The sequence below is a fragment of the Gambusia affinis genome, linkage group LG10, assembly GCF_019740435.1.
Source record: "Gambusia affinis linkage group LG10, SWU_Gaff_1.0, whole genome shotgun sequence".
Taxonomy (NCBI): domain Eukaryota; kingdom Metazoa; phylum Chordata; class Actinopteri; order Cyprinodontiformes; family Poeciliidae; genus Gambusia; species Gambusia affinis.
The window spans coordinates 21,839,585-21,859,897 of NC_057877.1; the positions used below are offsets into that span (position 1 = coordinate 21,839,585).

General features: G+C 36.1%; 2 protein-coding genes across 6 annotated transcripts; both read right to left on the minus strand.

The window, feature by feature from the left end:
• Positions 1 to 4,237: 4,237 nt before the first annotated feature.
• uchl5 (ubiquitin carboxyl-terminal hydrolase L5) lies at positions 4,238 to 10,032 on the minus strand. 2 transcript variants are annotated; one of them, XM_044128997.1, is made up of 11 exons: positions 9,826 to 10,032; positions 9,369 to 9,432; positions 9,174 to 9,279; positions 8,518 to 8,643; positions 8,303 to 8,364; positions 7,881 to 8,011; positions 7,645 to 7,708; positions 7,457 to 7,559; positions 5,282 to 5,395; positions 5,060 to 5,158; positions 4,238 to 4,613 (listed from the first exon to the last, which is right to left on the minus strand). In XM_044128997.1, exons 1-11 carry the CDS (start codon positions 9,899 to 9,901, stop codon positions 4,569 to 4,571), a joined length of 990 nt encoding a protein of 329 aa, XP_043984932.1. In that variant the 5' UTR covers positions 9,902 to 10,032; the 3' UTR covers positions 4,238 to 4,568. The 2 variants fall into 2 exon arrangements, with proteins under 2 accessions (XP_043984932.1, XP_043984933.1); XM_044128998.1 differs by lacking the exon at positions 9,826 to 10,032 and adding an exon at positions 9,540 to 9,703.
• A 322-nt stretch (positions 10,033 to 10,354) lies between these two features.
• Positions 10,355 to 13,936, minus strand: glrx2 (glutaredoxin 2). Of its 4 annotated transcripts, none has more exons than XM_044129000.1 (4): positions 13,863 to 13,936; positions 12,254 to 12,320; positions 11,594 to 11,770; positions 10,355 to 11,079 (listed from the first exon to the last, which is right to left on the minus strand). In XM_044129000.1, exons 2-4 carry the CDS (start codon positions 12,317 to 12,319, stop codon positions 10,924 to 10,926), a joined length of 399 nt encoding a protein of 132 aa, XP_043984935.1. In that variant the 5' UTR covers position 12,320; positions 13,863 to 13,936; the 3' UTR covers positions 10,355 to 10,923. The 4 variants fall into 4 exon arrangements, with proteins under 4 accessions (XP_043984935.1, XP_043984936.1, XP_043984934.1 ...); XM_044129001.1 differs by having other exon boundaries at positions 13,830 to 13,865; XM_044128999.1 differs by lacking the exon at positions 13,863 to 13,936 and adding an exon at positions 13,652 to 13,847.
• Between the last annotated feature and the right edge of the window lie 6,377 nt (positions 13,937 to 20,313).

A 20,313-nucleotide genomic window follows, 5' to 3' on the forward strand; every position in this document is an offset into this window, starting at 1 on the left:
CCTTCAATGTGGTTATTTAGAGATCTAGTTCAACCATAAACCTATACATCAATCTCAGATTCACTGCAAGATCTTTCACCCACATTAAGATCGCTATAGTAAGTTATTTCTTCAATGCTTTTGTATATTTAATCCATAGATGTTTGTGGATTTGACCAAGGTTTTTGGAAATTAGTGGTTGATTTAGAATAGCAATTATATTATTTAAGCTACTCAAGTATTAAAAATATTATCAGGCAATCACAAATTACATTTGTTGTTACACAAGATACATATGATACCATACAATGATTCAAAGTGCGGTGTCCACCTTTTCAAACGAATGCACTCAGAAGATGAGCTTCAAGAACAACTCATTTGTGGAGTAGGCCTCCATGACTCGTTGTTGTCGCATCTGAGCTGTGGATCTCTGCAGTTCCTCCAGAGTTACCCACTAACCTCTTGGGTGCCTCTGTGATTAAGCTTTTCCTCCCTGTGTCAGTTTAGGTGGACAGACATGTTTTGGTAGGACAGCAGTTGGACTGGGTCTATGTTCAAATGACAGATTGATCAGAGTTTTGTAGAATGTTAAACTTTTATAAAACAACTTTTCTGTAGCTTTATTCCAACACTTCCTTCCCTTGGAAGTCTTAATAATTTACGTCAATAATGTCGCGCAACAAACCTCACAGAACAGCTGTACTTGTACTGGGATTAAATTACACATTGGTGGACTATATTTTAAAAAGTTTAGTTTTATGTTGTGTAGAAGTAAAGGTGGCTGTATACAAATGCATGCAACACTTTTCAGATTCTACTGTTTCCTTTATCTCCCCAACTATACATAGTTTTATTTAGGTGCTGTAAGTGAACTTTGTTGCAGCTTGAAAATTTCAGATGCAACAAAGTTACAAAGACACATAAAACTTCTGGAAGGCACTACATGTGGGAATTCATACAGAAGGCCATTTCAATAAGTTAAGTCTCTTTGCTAATTTTAGTGGAAAATTCTCTAGATGCCACAGAGTCAGCGTCACTCAGCCTAAATTAGAAGGTGTAATTTAAATAGCAGTCATTTATCCATAGCAAAAGGACAGAGGTCTGCAATGTACCTAGCTATTAGAAACAGTTTGCTAAGTCACACAACAACAGCATTCCTTATCTTTTTGGAATACTACACCCTTCTTTGTTTGACTCTAATAACAATGATGAGTGTTTATATTGTCAGTGAAGAAGAAGAGATAGTGTGAATCCTCCTCCAGTCTGACATATGTCTGTGTTCAAAGAGGCAGTGAACTCCTTGCAGCAGGAGGAAACAAGCATCCTGCTCCTGACACCTCCTACTGCCTTTACCTAGAAACATATTCTTCTTTTTTTTTCTTCTGTGTGCCTGCAGCTGAGAGCAGTCTATTTCTGGCCCGTGTCAATAAAAGTGGGTGTAGTCGACTGAGTAAATGTGTACAATTTACTCTTTGTATTTGTTTTAAGATTTTTATGACAGCAAATGAAGAATGGTTCCTTATGTTTATATGATTACTGCAGATTCAAAAGGATTTTTTTTAAAACTTCAATCTAAAATTTTGAGCTTGTTGGAAACATTTTGAACTATAAGCAAAAAGAAAGCCTGCACCTCCTGTCATCTGTGTTGCTTTTCTGACATTTGAGGTCAGGTTACATTAATTTACTTAGTTTATGTTTAAATACTTTGAACAGAAACGTTTTTAGCAATGGGTCTCTTCAGCTCTCTAAGAAACTGCGTGCGATAATGAGCTCCATAAATAAACTTTCCTTGACCCTCCAAATAGGCATACCAAATACACATTCCGTTATGCAGCAGTCTGCTATTTAGGACTTCATTCTTTTTCAAAGCATCTGTGTTTCCCGTCTGCCAACTGCAGTACTTTGTCCCATGACCCTAGTCAAACACAGATTATTTTAGTGGATTCAATAAAGAGCTAAATACAGTGTGGTGATTAGGGCATACAAAAACCTCAGCTGAACAGAATACTTGTTACTTCAGTTGCTTGTCCATGTGTCAGACAGAATAATAAAACAGAGAGGATCTTTTTTTTCCCCCTCAGCTGGTAGTAAGACCAATGAGATTTTCATCCGTTGCCATGCACTGACCTGGCAACAGACTCCTGGGATCGGGTCCAATAAGTACTTAAGGTGCATATGTAAACTCTGGATCTAAAATTAGAACCGGCCACGTCTTATTTCGGTCAGCAGACTGCAGATGCGTCAGAATGCACAGAGTTGTAGAAGTACGCTCTGTCCAAGAGCAGCAATTAAAGCAAATAAGTGCACTCTCAGTAAGTTTCCATTGGGATGCTGATTCAAATGGATTTGAACGGGAAGAGAAAGTTCGGAACATCAACATATTTCTAAGCCTTGGACGCAGAAGCCTTGTGGGCTCATTGTAAGCCCTTTGATAAACAGACGCAATGGTTTCACTTTATCATTGAGATTAAACCATGGGACAAATCCATATATACTAAATAATCAAAAGACATATAAAAACTTGGAGAACTCAAAACAATTCTAAGTATAAATATTTATGAAAGGGGCTGCACAGTGGCTCAGTTGGTGGCAGTGTTGCATCGTAGCAAAAAGGTTCTGGGTTTGAATCCAGCATGACGTCTTTCTGCATGGAGTTTGCATTGGCACCAACTGTCACATGGACAACCAGGTACAGACAGCCAATCGATTGACTGGATTTCTTTTATTGGTCTTATTTACAAAATTACAATTTCATGCTTTGTCAAGAAGCTAACAATCGCAACACAATGATTCTAACAAAATGAGATTGTATTTTAATAAAAATGTTTTATCAATCATACTTAAATAAAACTACAGCTGGTTAGCATGTGGCTACATATACCGATGCAGATCAAATTAAAATGTCAAATCATGATTTGGTCATCATTAAAAAACAGTTTTAACTAATTAAATCAAAAACTATTAAATTATCACATCATGTAGATTCATCACTCTATTTCAAGACGTCACAGCTTGCAGCTAATAAAAACCCAAAATAATGTCCGAGAATGATTTGAAATTGCATAAAAATTTATTATTTGCAATATATTGAGAAATATTGATATGATAAATTTAATACATGGTCTGGATTTCTTTTGCTTGAGTTGCTGCATAAACGTGACATGCCATGGAGTTTGCTGGGCATTCTGGCCATGATATATCATGTAAATTAAACCAGGTATTGGGACTTTTGGCAGGGTGGGTCTAGGTGTTAGGTTCTGTTGGAAAATAAAATCTCCATCTCCATAACACTTTTCAGCAGATGGAAGCATGAAGTGCTGACAAATGTCCAAGCACATGGTTATGATGACATTAGTCTTGATAAAACACAGCTCACATTTCTCCAGAACTCCTTACTGACTGTGGAAAGTTAACTCTGGTCCTCTAGTAATTATACATTAGTGTCTCCCATCCCTCCTCCAGACTCTGCAACCTTGATTTCCAAATCTAGTGCAAAATTTAATTCCTTTTCCTCCTTAATCCAGGTAAGGGCAATCTTCTGTAGACTATGGCTGCCCTATTACTTGTACACTTATTCCTATCCCACTTTTTCTTTGAGCTCAACGATTCATAAATGGTTGGTTTCACCACTCTGAACAGCCAGCATCTTTAATAACGACATGTGACCTCAGCATCATGTTAAAGGAGTTAATGTCCGTCTTCTCCAGGAAGTTGTGACAGTAACATCTACTATCTACTTTTGTTTTGTTGTTTTACTTAACATTGAGATTTGTTTTAATCATCTGTAAGTTTTAATAACTCAAAATCAAAAAACACTAAAAGATATTAGATGAAATAATAATGGCATGCAAATCACATCCCAATGTTTGAGTGATACCCTATATGAATTATGTCGATTTAGTGATCGCTCCAGCAACACTTAAAATGCAACCTAACAGCTATTACAGTGCTTCGACTGTAGGTGGCGGTAAAAACTCATGTCTGACTAAGTGCTGAATTTCTTTAGACAATATTATACCACGATGTATAAAGACTGTTGTAGACAGAATTACCCCTAACACTTTGATATTTCTTAGTTTGAAAAGTAAAAACATTTCCACTTCTCAAACTCAGAAATTGCCATGTTTTTTCTAGAATATGTCAGAGATTTTGGAAGTCATTTACTCTTTTCTATCTACAATGGCCCTGTTTAAAATATAAACCAGAAGATGGGTGAAAAAGAGTAAGATGGAAATTAAATCTCTGAAAAACAAACAACTGACAAACATCTAGACATTTTATTATGAAAATAAGACAAAACAAAATATGACCACATTTTTCCTTCAGACATGCATTAGCGCTAATAAAAACACACAGAGACTGTCTCGTCAGACAGTCTCTGTGCTGCAGCTGCAGTGCAGTTCTTTCTTTCTGAATAATTCACAGGAAGCCACAGTGTGAGCGCCGCAGGCCGTCCACACTCGCTGTTATGAAGATAACTGGTGAATCTGTACATAGCTCACTGACGAAAGAGTAACTCTGGTGTTCAGGATGATTGGGTGTTTGTGTCTGATTGGAATCTTCTCTGATGAAGCCAGTGTTGGTGTTCTTCACTTGGCCTCCTGAGCCTTTTTAGCGCTCTGTTTTTCTTTTGCCTGTTTAGAAAAACCCACATTGACCATGTTTCAATTGGTACAGCATACATGCGTTAAAACAAAAGACAATTAAACAATTTTAGCTTTTTCTTATAAATCAACCTGCTTTGCTTTTGAAAATATAATGTTCACAGGTGATGCTGTGAACAAAATAAAAATTGAAGCAGTGGTTTAGTTATTTTATTTGGCACTTTTCTAGAAAAGAGTGCCTCATCGAAAGTGGTAATTATTTTCCTTTTAACAAGCCTTTTATCTTCCTGGGAAAGAATTATCTCTCATTCTCAGCCCACAAAGAGTACCTGCAGGTCGCACCCAGATGGCTCATTAAATTAATTGGCATGCTTAATGGTGGACATTTAGAAATGTCATGGCACTTATGTTCCCAGACTCTGTGAACCCAGAGTCAATAAAGTCAAGGAAAACTGGAAAAAGGAGAGAACTGTTACCTTTTCCACCAAAGGTATTAGCTGTTGGTACTCTGCCAATGTCTTCAGTAGCTCCATGATGAAGGGAAGGTAGTTGTGCTTTCGTCGGATATTTTCAATCTGCAAGAAAGCAAAATTTAAAAGAACAGGGCAAAGCTACATTTGTTCTGCGACAGATAAATGAGCCAGATGACAACAAATAAAGCAGAGCTTTAAATTTATGAACCATTTTATGTTGCTAACCTTATATCTTTTAAGCTTCTGGTTCTCCTCTTCAATAAGGAGCTGATACTTTGCAATCTCTGACTGGATGGAGCTAAGAAATGTGTTGTTCTGGTCTGTGTCCATGGGCTCCTCCTGCAAACATAGTAATGAAAACAAAAATTACTAAATTACTAACTTCTAAAAGGGTGATTTAGGAAAAAGAAGAGTTTAAACAGTTCTTTGGATACAGAAGGATCTTCTTCTGATCTGTGCGTCTGAATATAGACAAACGGGCAGTACTTTAAAAGATGTCACTCTGGAAAAGGTTACATGAAGTTTGGAAAAGAAAACCTTTGCTGACCTCTGGTGGTGAAAAAAAATCCACAGCAATATAAATGTTTAACCAAAATTTTGTAATAAGCTTCTTTGTAGTCTTAATTGAATAAAAATGGATTTTGGAAAGGCTAAAAGTTTCAGGCAGCTTATGGTTAATGTGAACAACTACTGATTCTGTGCGTCTTTCACTCCTCACTCATAAAAAGAGAAAAATGCTGCATGCAGTTTTGAGCCAGGTAGAAAAATATTGATGTGCTTTTTATGTGTGTACATACAGGGATAATTAATTTACTGCTGGATTCCAAACCAACATCTCTGTCAAGGAGCCTACAGCTTCATTTTTAAATTTATCTTTGAATCAAAGCTAAATGTATACAAATGACTGTATAGACTGCAGCAATGAGAAAGAAAGCTGTACTAAAAAAATCCTAAATGGCAGATCAGATGCAACTGGTTTGAGTTCTGCTACCAATTACATAAATGCACACTACAACCTGGTTTGGTGACTTCACACTGAAGGCTCACCCATGCTTCCTCCAAACCATTGAAATCTGCTCTCATTATTGCGTACCAAAAACTGAATGATCCTGTTCGGACCCCTTCTGAAGTAGTTCTACATCAGTCCATGCAGAACTACTTCAACAAAGCTCTGCAATGTGTCTTGTAATTGGTCAGAAGCTTGTTTTATGCAGAAATCTACTCAGACAGCAACGCTGATGTTTCACTTATACAGGTTTTGTTCGTCCACATTAAATTGGAGGAATGTTCATCAGATGCTGTGAAAAAATATTTGTAGTTTTTCACAAAATACCTACAGAGGTAGTCAAATGGCTAGAAACTCTAGGATAGAAATTTTAAAGTGGAGTGGCGTTTCACTAAAGCAAAATGAAGGATGCAGGGATGGAGTGGGGACCTTGGCGTGATGCATGCTGAAGTGGGAATGAGCATCACCAGGTGGTTTCCACTGTGTGAGAACACTTTTCATTTCTGAAAAGGACACCTGACTGACATATTTGTGAATCAACTTTAGGGACTATTAATCCTGAATTCCCTGTGTGATAACTTTTTTTCTGTTTTCCTAGTGAAGGTAAGACAAAAAACACAGAATTTTTACAATTGCTAAACCGCTTGTTGAGGCTTTAGTTGGATAATTTTGGGCTTTTTACTTGGCAAAAAATATAGAAACAGTTGTCTCAAAAGCATATTTTAAGGTAATAAAATGAATGCATAATTTAAGTGTAAACAGCATTATTTATTTTAAATTCAAGTGATAGGTTTTTGTGTAAATTACAAATATAAATACTTAGGACTGTAAGAAATTATGTCTGCTCTTAGAGTGTGTGTGTGTGCCTTTAAGTGATGTTAGCAGCAGGAAGCGTGCCGAGTTGGGGAGCAGATGGCCTGGAGATAAGAGTTGACACCTAGCAGCAAAATACATCAAAGACTAAGGGTCAAAGTTTTATGACCTAGAAGGACATGAGAGCTGAAGTTTATGACCCACAGTGGGTTGGGAGATGACCCAGAGAATCTCGGGAACTGGACATGCAGAATAGCACCATTGTTTAAGTAGTGACTTGTGACTGACTCTGTGTTGACAGCTGTGTTTTCTGTTTGCCACTCCTTCTATGCAAATGATTTGTAACTTAAACCACGCCTCAATGTAATAAATATGCAATTGCAAAGGAGCACATTAGAACTGGTCCGGAGACAGAGATAAGATGTCCCGGCGCAGAGTTCTCTGTTCAATTGTAAGAAATTTAACCATCTCTCTGTGTTTTTATTTTTGTCCAGCGACAATGTCAGGTTATAGATCTGACATCAAGCATGCAGTTAAGCCTTAAAATGTGAAAGTTAATATTATTTATCAATGCTTCTTACCTCTGTGAGCTGAGCCTGGAGCTCTGCAATTTTCTTCTCGTATACCATCTTCCTGTCGGATACAATGGCCATCAGGTTGAATCGGATCTCTCCTTCACTGTACCTGAAGAAGAAAACGAGAATTTCTCTCAGCATTTAATAGACTTACTGTTTTTTGTAAAAACTTGTTATTTCTATATATTGTTTACTTTTGTATTCTTTTCTCAATCACTGGACGAACTGCACTGATCCAGTCATCCTGGTTGCAGGTACCTGTGGCATAAAACACAACTATGAAAATCTGTTGTTTCCACAAGCATGTATAGTACATCACTATCAAAAAATAATCAAGATCTCATGTTAAGATTTGCATTTTTTGGTTTTTACAATTTATACAGAAACTTTAACTAAGTAAAACATGCATAAAGTGAATCATTCTATTTACCCAAGTCAATTGGTCCTTCCCGAAGCCCATCCAACTCATACAGTCTGCCGTTAACAGGAACATAGCTCACAAAGTGAAAGGCATCTTCATCCTTTGCTGAAGACTTTGCATCAAATTCAAACATCTGCTGTCTTGAAAACACATAAAAACCCAGTCAAAAATAATCATAATGGGACACATTCTGATGTTAATGTTGGACACAAATAAAGCAAACTTAAAGCAAAAGACTTTTTCAATGAAATATTAGTATAAACTGTAAAAACATCTTCTTTATGTTATTAGATTGAAAAAACAGTCAAGGATGCTGGATATTTTGAAACTGACTTGTATTTCAGAATACACATATTAATTCAGCAGCTAATTTACAAATTTACAAAAGGCTAAAATCAAAGAACTTAGGGATGACATGGGAAAGCGCTCACCTTGCAAAGCTGTTGTGAACTTGTCGGATCACTTCAGAGTTGCTGAGAGCAAGACCCTTCATCTGAGGAGCAAATGCAGAAGATTATAAGACCCACAATGAAACGCTGGCATCACAAAATGCAGAGGCGGAGAGAGATATTCAAGTCATGTTGTTTATCTCTTCTCATCATAACTGAAAAACTGCAGTAAATATACAAAGATACCATTTACGTACAGCTCCATCAAAACTCTGAGAAAACTCTCTGAACTCTGTCAGTGTGTCGCCAAGCAACATATCCGGATGGGAGCAGTTGAGCAGAACGCTGATGATCGCCTGGGTGGCGCATGCATTGTTTATGACCTGAAAATGGCACACAGAGCAGAAATTACACACACTTAAAAGCACACACAACAGCCACTGATTAACAGTAAAAAGGATCTGCAGCATCTTCACACTATGCTGTTGGAAATAGACTAGGGTTGTAAAAATACTAACAATTAAACAGAAGAACAGTACTGAAGATATTCTTACTGGTCAATAACATTTTTGTGGCATTAGCATTTTTTTTTATAAACTGTTCGTGTAAATATATTTCCTTCGAGTAGCTTGAATTAAATCAACATTTTTATATTATGGACACAGGGAAGACATCCGTAAATGTATTGCCATTTAGGGTGTGTATCCACATGGATCTGATGTCATAGTGAGAAAAAAAAAAAATCAATCAAAACATCAGCTCAATATTTCAGTGTGTTCATAATAGCTGAGTCTTCTTTGAAATGACCCCAAGGGACTGAATCCAAATGCGCACCACACTTTTCACATTTTATCTCAAAGAAACCGTAAAAACATTTAACCTTTTCCTTTTTCTTCAATTGTTTAAGATTTACCTGTTTAGCAAAGAAAATGTGGTCTAGTCTTGAATCCTGGACAATTGATCCTGCTGGTTCTTCCCCCGGCTGCCACTTAAAGAGAAAAATCAACCCGTGGACTGGCCTGAGACAGAACAGATTTATTAAAAATTACGCCTTAAGAGAAAGCATGCGATATAAACATAAGTAGCGAAGTAGCGAATATAAACATACTTCAGGTTCTCAAAGTTCTCTGGTTCCATACTCCAGATCTCTTCAACCTGAGCCCCTTTACAACCTGACAATTAAAAAAGCAGCATTAAACTAACATTTAAATAGCTGAAAAAATAATATATCTTTACACGCTGTCTGACAACAGACCCATTGAAAACAAAAGTCCGCTACCTGACGGCTTGTTTTTACGCGCCGTCGTTTTTGAACGCTGAGTAATGCTAGCTATTTAGCTTTCCTGATGAAGTTATCGACAGCTACCCAGTTACCGCATGCAAAGGTTTAAAAGAAGTAAAATTCAGATTCAGATCAAGATTCTCAGCTGGTTATATGTATACACAATAAAGAAAATTACTCTGCACCAGCTAATTTAGAAGTTAGCTTTGCAGCAACCAGCTAGCTTCTGCGCACAGCCACATTATATTGAATGAGCTGCCAACGTATTACAGAAAACACTCACCGAAACCTTTAATGAGCTCCGTGAACACACCAGGGTCACTCTCCATCAGACACCATTCTCCTGCGCTGCCAGACATTTTTCCACCGCACAGTTAAACCCTCAGAACATATATATATTTATCAAATTATTATAGCTTAGCAGTGCACACGCTAGCTAGGCTAATTAATTGTAGCACAGTGACCTCACTTCTATGCGGTGCAATGTGTTCTAACTGGGTACGCGCGATTTGTTTTAGAGGGCACACCGGTGGGGTGCCACCGCAACTTTGCAAAAAAAATAAATATATATTCGTTATGGTCTAATATTTCGTCTTGTATGCCTATGACTCTTAGAGAATGTTAAATGTAGAAATGCATCATAATACAGTAGCACATCAATAAATACAACATTTAATTCAATAAAAACGTGCATTGTAATTTCTAGCTTATTATTACTTGTATTTCACTGATAAGCTCCAATATTAAAATGTCAACAGAAACAAAAAGAAAAAAAAAACCAAAAGAGGAGAGAAATGCAGACAAATGCACTGGAATGGTCTTTTTTTATGTTTATTAAATAATATACATCCGATTTACAGGAATAAAAACATTTTCTCCTATTTAGGCTCTCCTGAATCCTTTGACATGCATTGGAGATTCTTTATCAATGCTTTTCTCTAGTAAACATTCAGACATTCACAGCTATTGCTAAAATGTCAAAAAACAATAAGCTACTTAAATACACATAATGTTGTTCTCCAAGATTTGCAGACTAGCAGCATAGTAAAGTGTGTGTTATAATCAGGTGTTTAAATATTTCCAGGTATCCCAAATCCAGGACATATTAAAGTTTAAACTATTTTTTTCTTTTATTTTGTAATTCAACAAAGGAATAGAAGTGCTTTCAGGGTTTACTTATGTTTAAAGATGGGAGATTTGAATAAAATGTATACTGATACTACACATCTCTGAGAAAATATAAGCAAATTAGACATCAACAATCTGTTTGACTTTGATAAACCAAGAGAATAGACATGTTCAAATAATGTGTAACTTCTAGTATACAATTAAGCAAAGCATTAAATAATAGAGGATTTAAAAAGGCTACAATGACGGTTAGTCATTTAGAAGGTTCAAAGTGTCCACTGCCTGATCCTTCAGTAACACAGCAGGGGGAACACCGCTCGATGAGCGGCAGTAACTTTCCCTGCTGATGGAGCTGCTTGGTGTCAGAGCCGCCCCCAATGCAGCTTCCATTCACAAAAACTCTTGGAACCTGAACAAATAAACAATATGACAACATAGGAAAACTTAATGTATGTCACCTACAGGGAAAGCTTTAAGAGACTACTGCTTAAATAGCATTTGCAAAAAAAGAAAAAAAAACACCCTCTTTCCCCTGACAACAAACATCTTCTATCACGTTTCGGGACATGTCTTTCAGTCCTGGGTTTGTTTAACCTTCGCTGAGAATCTTTGCTGCAAAGAATCAGTAGAGTTCATTTAAATTTTTTTTATTAACACCCAGCTTTTACTCAAATTTACAATTGGGTTAAGACAAAGGACGCTCCATAAGCTTAATTATCCTGCTTTATTCATTCCAAACCCCGTTTTCACATGTTTTGGCTCACTTCAAAACATTAATATTACTTCCAGTTAGAAGAAACTTCTTAGTAAACTCAAAAGAAACTAAAATCTGCCAGTTTATGAATAATTTTGGGCTCATTTGTGGCCGAAAGTTCAAATAAACTGTTCATTAAAAGTCTCATGTTAAGATCTAACACTCTTACTGTTCTGACACCAGTCAACTGTGCCAAGGCCTCCTGAAGTCTCTTCCCATCGTTGTGCTGGTCCAGTTCAATCACCTTGTAATTGGCACCAATTTCATTGAACACATTTTTGGCCATTTTGCAATAGGGACAGGTGGTCTTGGAGAATATGACAACACAGTTCTGTGACACCATCTCCTGAAAGATTGAGGGAAAATAGAAATTAGCCCACTATAAGGCGTTCACTGAATATTTCCAGGATTCATTAGGTGTCCATGATTGACCATTAGCATATACTCGATACTTTTTCCATCACAATTAGCTTTTTAATATAGGTATGAAAAGTAAGTCACGTAATTTAAAATAAAACTCTCTATGTAAAAAAAAAAATCTAATTCACTTCATTAATAATTCTAATTACAAACTGAACTGAAAAACAACTTGCGGTAATCTGTAAGATCACACTGACAGACGATGTGTATGCAGACAAAAGATTAAAGAGAGCAGGAACACAGCTGAGAAGCAACTATACATAGATCTGTCATCAGATATGTTTCAAACACTATTTCTTGACTTAAATCATAAATGTAAAAGACAAAGAGATATTAGTAAGTTTCAAAGGGCATCCACTTAACAGTAGCACGACGAAAGTGCAAGGTAGATTTGTAAACAACTACTCACCTGAACAAGTTGTACACAGGCTGTACTGGAGAGACTCCCAGTACTGGAAGAGATAAGATTCCCCATCCTGAAGAAAAAAGAAAAAACATAGGTCCACTTGGCACAACCAAAGGAAAACAGGACTATGAAAACTAATACACACAGTAAGGCACACTTAATAACCTTAGAAATGTGATAATACCAAAGGAAGGGAGGAAAGGAAGGTAACATAGTAGAACAAAAAGGAAAGAAAAATTAACCATAGCTGCAGCTTTAGCAATGACTATTAGCGGAAGGTAGCAACACCGTGCACTCACTACTGCTGCTTCAGTTAATAGCCTTTCTACAACTGCAGCACGGTTTAAGAGACCGATAATCTAGGATTATCCACCTAACAGGGTTAATAAGCAAATGGTTCAAATGTCTGTCTAACTGCCCAGAAGTGTCTATTCAATTTAAAAAACAAACTATATCTATGTCAATGAAGGATTATATTGAAAAGTACATTACTAACACGGTAAGCAGAAATAAGCAGTAAAGTAATTAAGGCAGAGACAAAGTTGCCCTGCTTGTTGAAAGCAATGTTAGGTTGAGATGAAACTAGAAGCTTGAATGAAAAGTTATTTTACACATTTTAGGGAGTCTAGACTACTTTACAAGCTGTAGTTCAGAAATAAACATTTTAAATAAGACTTTTTAAGTCTGGTCTATTTGCATAATTTCTCCTTAAAATATCAATTTATATAAAAGTAGTTTCTATATCACAGAAAATCATTTCCAATGATGACCTCCATGACATGGAATCAGACTTGGTCTGATATAATATAAACAACTTACATGTACTTCAAAACAAAGTTCTTGATTCCTGAATAGGACTTGTTATATAATATAACTTTCCAAAGCAGGAGCAATCTCAAATTTCTTAGAAGTCCTCCCTCCCCCCAGTCTCTATCCTACACACAAATATATATATTTTTTATTTTTAATCAGATAATGAAATATGCTTAAAGGAAGTTGGTTTAAATTTAGCACAATCCTGTCCACGTTTGTTGTCTTATTTTGTGTCAAGTTTTTCCAGATGAATGTTAATTGTACAAATACATTGGAAATGCTTTTCTTGGAATGAAACGAAGATGTAACTGTGTTTTAAAGCAGTATTGTGGGAATTATACTTTGGTTGATAATTTTTTAGAATATTCGATTTTGAAACATCTTTTCTAAGTCGGTCAAGCATCCTTAAAAATGAAATAGCACTTTGACGAATCAACGATGTTCGGCGTCTTGGACAACAATATCTTCACAGCTGCTGAGTGGTTTGTTAATGTAAGGGTGCAATTACAAAAAGAGTAGTTTTTAACTAGGAAACGTGTACATTTGATTAAAGTAGTAGAGTTTCTACATAAAGCGAGCAGGAATGACCTTCTGCAATCAATCCATACCACTCTACGAAGACAGTCTGAGCGGATAAACACGGTGAAAAATGAACAAAAGGCAAGTAAAGACTCAAATTTGTGCCTCGAATAAAACATGCTGTTAGTGTATGAGCAGCTCTGGAGCAACACAACACACGGTCTAAAGCTTTTCGTTAGGTTTTGACCTCTTATTTACACCGTTGCTGTCTGAGTCCCACCTTATGAATGGAGCGTCCTTTTTCTTCCTATGTGAATAGGTGGCAAATCAACTGAAGTGCACGCTACCGCCACCAACAGGACGGAAAGTGAAGCAAAAAAAAGTTATAGTATTTGGTGTTATAGATGTTTATAGAAAGGACAAATTTACAACATGAGAAATTAAAAATAGCATCCTCAGATTATGTATTTGTGATAATTATTTTGTGACAACTACAAAACATAACATTCATAAGGATCTGTGGCAAAATTGATTTTATGCCACAATATTTGAGTTTTAACAGATAAAATGAGATAAAACTCATGTAAAATGCTGCAGCACCAGCAAATAGTTGAGTCTTGGAAGTAAATGTAAACCCTGTGTTGAAATTCTAACAACGCTATTTAAATTTGACCATTGTTGGACTGCAAAGGCTGTGGCATTAACTTACTTTACTCTTCTGATTTTTTTTATATCATTCCTCCCCATGTGAAATTCTGCTTTCAAAGGTTTATACGAAATACGTCACATTTCAAATCACACAAATGGAAAAGAATTTGTCCTTGTTTCAGCATGTGAAATATAAAGAGGACCTTTGCATATGTAGCTGAGTTAATTTTATTTATTTATTTTTTATTATATGAACCTTCTCAAAAGATTTTTATTTCGTTTTTGTTGAACTGACATGTCTGTTATTGCTTTTGGACTGTGGCAGGCTATTTCTGTTTTATACTCCTTTCATTCTTGGTTCCTAATGTAAATATTGTTCTGGGAGGACGATTATTAGTGTTGCACAAAGCAGGGTTCTGTGACGTAGCTGCAGCAGTCAGGCAGAAGCTGCCTAACTGAGCTGCTGGATTGTGACTGTATGCACAATACACGGTGGTTAAGTGTGTCCTACACTGTCTTGTAGGAATAAACCAACGCAGAGCTTGATTCCTGTGTGATCCTTTTCACAACTGTTATACATAGGCTACAACATTTTTTCAAAAAAGATGCATTTCAGTGGCACTTATCCACTTTCAAGAGGTTTACCAAAAACACATGAACTAATATTTAATTATTGTTCTTAAATGCACTCGAAAGGATTATATATGTGCCAACTGTCTTTTTAGTTTCTGTTGCTCAAACACTGAATTTCTCTTTTCATTTCTGCAAGGTTTTGAAAGCATGTGTCTTGGAATACAATACCCATTATTTAAACGCACCTACTATAAAATTTGAGTTGTCTCTTTCCATTTATCTCACTTTGTTAAAACATAAAAAGAAGAACAAAGGCATATCATGTAACCTGCATGTCTATTTTCCCTTCCTTTGTCAAAAGCAGAGCAAAATAGATCCATTCTGAATTTCTCATTGACCATTCTGGCCCACCTTAGGCAGCAGATTCAACCATAAATCCCAAAATACCTGATGAGGCAGCACAGAAATGCTTTAAACAGCTTTTTCAGGAAGGAGAGATATATGCATCATCTCAGAATGCTTTTACACCATCAGACAAATCAGCAGTTCAGACAAAAAACAACCAGGCAGCATTTAGATTACCTTGACCATTGAAGAGGAAACTCTTTGTCCAAAAAAAAAAAAAAAAAAATCTATAAATGTCAAGGAAATAGAAATGAACTCATAATTTTTAATTCACATATACTTTAATTATTATTTTGACACTGTAGATTAAATGTCTTAGATTCATATTTGAAGCAGATCAAGTCATAATAAATGCTAGAGAAATTGAATGACAAATAAGGGTGGTCAGAGAGGAAGATTAAAAACTGATTCTCTGTGATTGGCTAAATAGTTGCCATGGTAATGGTCTTTAAAAGGCTTACAGTGCAAGCAAGCTTCAGGCCTTTTTTATGGTTTCTGACAAAAAAATATACACAACTTCTCTTACTGGGCAAATAAAATATAAAAGGAATGGCAGATTATTTTATAGTACATTTCCAGTGTTATTTTTAATGCAACTGGACAAAGACAGGACTTATGGTAAAATTGAAGTTTAATATTTTAAAAAGAAAATATCTTCACCAACCTCAACACGTTAGTGATAATAATATAAAACAGTCTAAAGTAAATGGCGCCTTCAGAAAATGTGTCCCAGCTCCCATGTACAACACTTTGGTAATGACGCATGCAGAAACATTTCAAGCCGCAGTGAAATGCTGACGTGTGGAGCTGGCATTGGGTGACAAATTGTTTGTGGATGGATTTGCACCACTGAACACTGCAGAAACACATATAATTAAAAAAAATAATAGAGAAACACACCATTTATCACACAAATGTAATGAATGCTAATTTAATTTCACTGAACCTATTCTGAAGGGCTGTCATTGTAAAACTATCTGTGCAAGATTTCACAAAGAAGAAAAGAGAGGAACCCAAAACTGTCTACGATTACTCAGAAAATGGACTTTGCACTGTGGATAATTTGTCTATGGAAAAGGATGAGCAGTCATTAGAGTGATCTATATCTTCCATTTCCTTGTCATTAGTCCTGTGATGGTTCATTGTGACAGATTAGAGAAAGTGTGGGGTAAGTTGTTGACATTGCATTATAAACCTGTAGAAGACATTCACAGCGTCTCAGTGGACTTCATTTATTCATGTCGTTTCTTCCTTGTCTGGGTTATATGAGGTCAGAGCTAATCCCAGCATACAAAATACAGACTATCACATTCATTCTTATCAGAAATTCACTGCCTTAAATTCCCCTGATTTTGTTTGTGTTTAAGCATGGCTGGGGAAACCCCACATGTGCAGCACATGCTTGTTCTCTGGAGGGATTGAAGAAAAAGTCCACATGTGGGAAAAATGATTGTCAGATAAGAACTAATCTGTACTTCTAGGATGCTAATGAAAATCAAAAAAAAGGTGTATGGCTTTTCAAAGCTAGTTTTAGCAAAAAGAAAAAAAAAACGGCCATCAGAAAGAAGTCATGGATTATCACGTTAAAAAATTAATTATATTGGACATTATCAGAGAATGCTGGGATACAGAACCTTAATTGTAACACTGAACCAGTCTGATACACATCACTTCTCTGCTTTATTCCTGATTAAGAATATTATTATGCATACTTTTATCCAATTGATTTGTCAATTTGCCCTGCATTGTACACCAGTATGTCATGAAATATTGATAGTTCTGTAGATATTTGTCCTTTTTTTTCTCCCCTAAACCAGATTAAACCTAAAACGTAAGTCTTGAAATTCTTTGTTTCAGAGAAAAAATAATAAAAGTGATTATTTTAGTATCGGTGTGTCCAAGAGGAACATTTTCAGTCTCATCTAATTTAAAAATGTTTTAAATCAAATAATTAATTCTTTTGTTATGTCCATTTTTTCCACTTTAAAAGAAAAAATGGTTTCTTATGCTGATTTGTAAATATAGTATGAGGAAGACATGGACTAGTCATGTGTGCTTCACAGTTTCACAGTTTTTTTTAAGTACTTTTTGCATGAACCAAATGAAGTGCAAGAAAATGTCCTTTACATGTTCTTTCATCTTAAATTTAGAAAAGAACATCTGATGAGCCTAAAGTTTTTTTTGCTTTGTGTTTATGGTGTTTTCTGCTGCTACCCACAGCTTCGTGCCTGAAAGCTACAAGGAAAAGTCTCAGTTCTCGTCTTCATTGATGAAAGTGTAGCTTGTGGCCATAGCTTGATTGAGTGCTGCTGAGTTTCTGCTTAACAGGCAATTAGGGGAGCACATAATATTTCATTTTTGTCAGTTTATCAATAAACTAATACTAAAATCTTTAATGCTTGCCATGACAATCTATTAAATTTGTGTCACTGTTATTTTTCAATCTGTGTGAGTTTCATTCAGGAATGGAGATTGACTGTAGTTTCTCTTTTGCTTTACAGCATGTGGAGATTTTCTATTTCGATGTGTTGCTAATACAGTCAGTCAAGAGGGGCTGCAGACAGGGGGGTTTGCACTGAATTTCATTTTGGCTGATTAGGGCTGGCAGGATCAAGTCTGAACTGCAGCCAGGGACAGATAAAATTCATGAACTATTAAAAGTTAATGTTAGATATAAAAACCTTAATTCTGATGGTTGCATATATATATATATATATATATATATATATATATTTATTTATTTTTTTCTTCCAAAAATACAATGTTGAATTGATACCAAACAACTCAATAATGGTTCTTATATGAGCAGCTGTCTCTCATATAAGCCTTCTCTGAGTCACTTAGATAATTCACTATAAAATTTATGATACCTGCAGATGTGCAAGAGAGAGAAAGAGAGAATATTTTAATCCATTACAGAGTAGTGTTCCAGCAGTGATTCATCACCTCTCTAATGACCATGCTCACTCCAAGAGGCAAGAACTTTCATGAAGCTACAGACTAAGGGCAACTGACACTAATTTTATGTTTCTTTCACTTCAGAATATCTACAACAGCAAGGCAGGAATGTATGCCACTACAGCATTGCGGAGATTCACTCTTTCCCCTATGATGCTCTTTCCCCGTTGCAATGAAGAATTTATTGCAAAAGACTCCTACATTATGAATCACAATACATATACAGTGGATCCTGGTTCATAGTTCCAATTTTTTGTAAATTTTTCTGTGAAACTTAAGTCCAAGTTACTGTCAGAAATGCCGAGAAACAATGTTACTTGACTGGCTGGGATTTTCAAAGCAGCCAATCTGAGAGCAGCATTTATTTTTCCTTGGTGCTGATTGACTGTACACCTAAGAGTGGAAATAAAGAAGACTGCGTAGTTATTAGACTCTATGGCAATTATTAGAATATGAAGTTATAAGTTTTCAGATGGTAAGTTGTCATTTTTTTGCCACATTGAGTATCTAGTTTATTTACTTTGGATCAACATTATTAGCTTTTTCCTATTTTGCTCTTTCCTTTGGTTTGTTATTTTGTTTGCATTGTAATTCCTGTAAAGCACTTTGTATTTCCTTGTTGCTGAAAATGTGCTATATAAATAAAAATACCTTTTACAACAATAACTAGCCAAAGTTCTGGCTTAGTTGTAGGGGATCAATTACTTATTTCTTTTAGACATTTATGAAATGTTAAAATGAAACTACCAGAAAAATTATTTTTTCTTTGTATGTCAGTGAAGTTTCAAAATCAACTAAGTTATAATTTATTTTGTCTAGTTTGACTAGATATACCAAGATAAGCCACTTTATTGTTGTACTACCTCCACTATTTGACTGCAGGTAGGAAATCTGGTTAAAACACTGATGGCAACTTTATTGCCCAAAGCAGCTCAGAGAAAACCTCACTGAGAGTGTGACCGAGTCCACACATCTAGGCCCACAGGGTGAGCTGCATGTGACTGGAGTCCACGAGCACCTGGATTGGTCTCAGCAGGCTCCCTCGCTGGCTTTGCTTCTCTTCCGTAGATTTTCATTGGCACAATAAATAAAAAGCTTCACTTATCTAGTTTGGAAAATATGAACTGCTGGGTGTTTCTTTCATCTTTTAATTTGCAGCAAATTTCAATTATAAGACTACAAAGAGTTTTTAAGAAGTCAATTAAAGCCCTAAAAGCTGAAACCGCCTTAAGTCTGGTTCAAAAATTTATGTCCATTTTAATGGTACATAAATGGTTTTATTATTAGTCAAAATAGGATGACACAGGATCCCAAAAATTTACATTTATGGGTTTGCTGGTGGCCAGTTTGAAAGGCAAAGCTGTTATGACGTCAAGAAGTACAGAACAAATATGTGACCCAATTTCATAAAATGAGTCAGAGTGCAACATGTTAGAAAATGGTCTGGGGACCAGACTGAAGCGCAACTAAAAATAGAGGCAATCTTTGTGCAGGTGGCAACAAGCACACTGTGGGAGTATACAAGGTTAGAGGTGAAATGAGATAACGCTTCCAGATCTTTCTGTATTGTTTGGGCTCAGAGAATGTCATTCCACATCAAAGTTCTTAATGGGTCTGGTTTGCAAAATCAATCTAGGCTCTTTCAATCTTTCTGCATCCGAATTTCATCACTGAATGCATATCTAACCGTTACTCTCAAAAACACAATGGCTTTCAAGTGCAAAACAACTGAAGCAATGGAACAATTTGTAAGACCATCACTATTAATCATTACTGTGAGAAGAAAAATCCCCAAATTCATCTGGAGCCCTTATAGAAATGTAATTCTCCCATTGCCACAAGTGTAGCTGTGAGCCACACATGCATACTACACTAGTCCAATACTAGCATGTGCTGATGTAATATCCCTTTGCCACATGGTTTAGCTTGGAGCTGTAATCAGTCGGCAAGGTCCTGCAAGAGGCTGTCATGAATTGTGTTAGCAGCACCGCATTTTCCTCCTCTCCCCACCTCCTCCAGTGGACAATCAGCCGTTCCTGATTACACTCATGACTCAGGTTGCCGATTGGCTGTCAGAGCACAATCATGCATGTGTTTTGTTTAGAGGCAGGATTGTCTCAAAAAGAGAAAGAAAAAACAATGTGTGA

What these genes read in the sequence shown, in the direction of transcription:
- uchl5 (XM_044128997.1), bottom strand. Translation starts at nt 9,901, where the DNA reads ATGTCTGGCAGCGCAGGAGAATGGTGTCTGATGGAGAGTGACCCTGGT. An exon ending in GTTCACAACAGCTTTGCAAG is followed by an intron (nt 8,012 to 8,302) that starts GTGAGCGCTTTC and finishes TGTGTTTTCAAG; the next exon opens with ACAGCAGATGTTTGAATTTG. An exon ending in GGAAGGACCAATTGACTTGG is followed by an intron (nt 7,709 to 7,880) that starts GTAAATAGAATG and finishes TTTATGCCACAG; the next exon opens with GTACCTGCAACCAGGATGAC.
- glrx2 (XM_044128999.1), bottom strand. Translation starts at nt 13,761, where the DNA reads ATGTTTTATTCGAGGCACAAATTTGAGTCTTTACTTGCCTTTTGTTCA. An exon ending in GTATGGATTGATTGCAGAAG is followed by an intron (nt 12,321 to 13,651) that starts GTCATTCCTGCT and finishes TTTTTTCTTCAG; the next exon opens with GATGGGGAATCTTATCTCTT. An exon ending in AGTTGACTGGTGTCAGAACA is followed by an intron (nt 11,080 to 11,593) that starts GTAAGAGTGTTA and finishes TTATTTGTTCAG; the next exon opens with GTTCCAAGAGTTTTTGTGAA.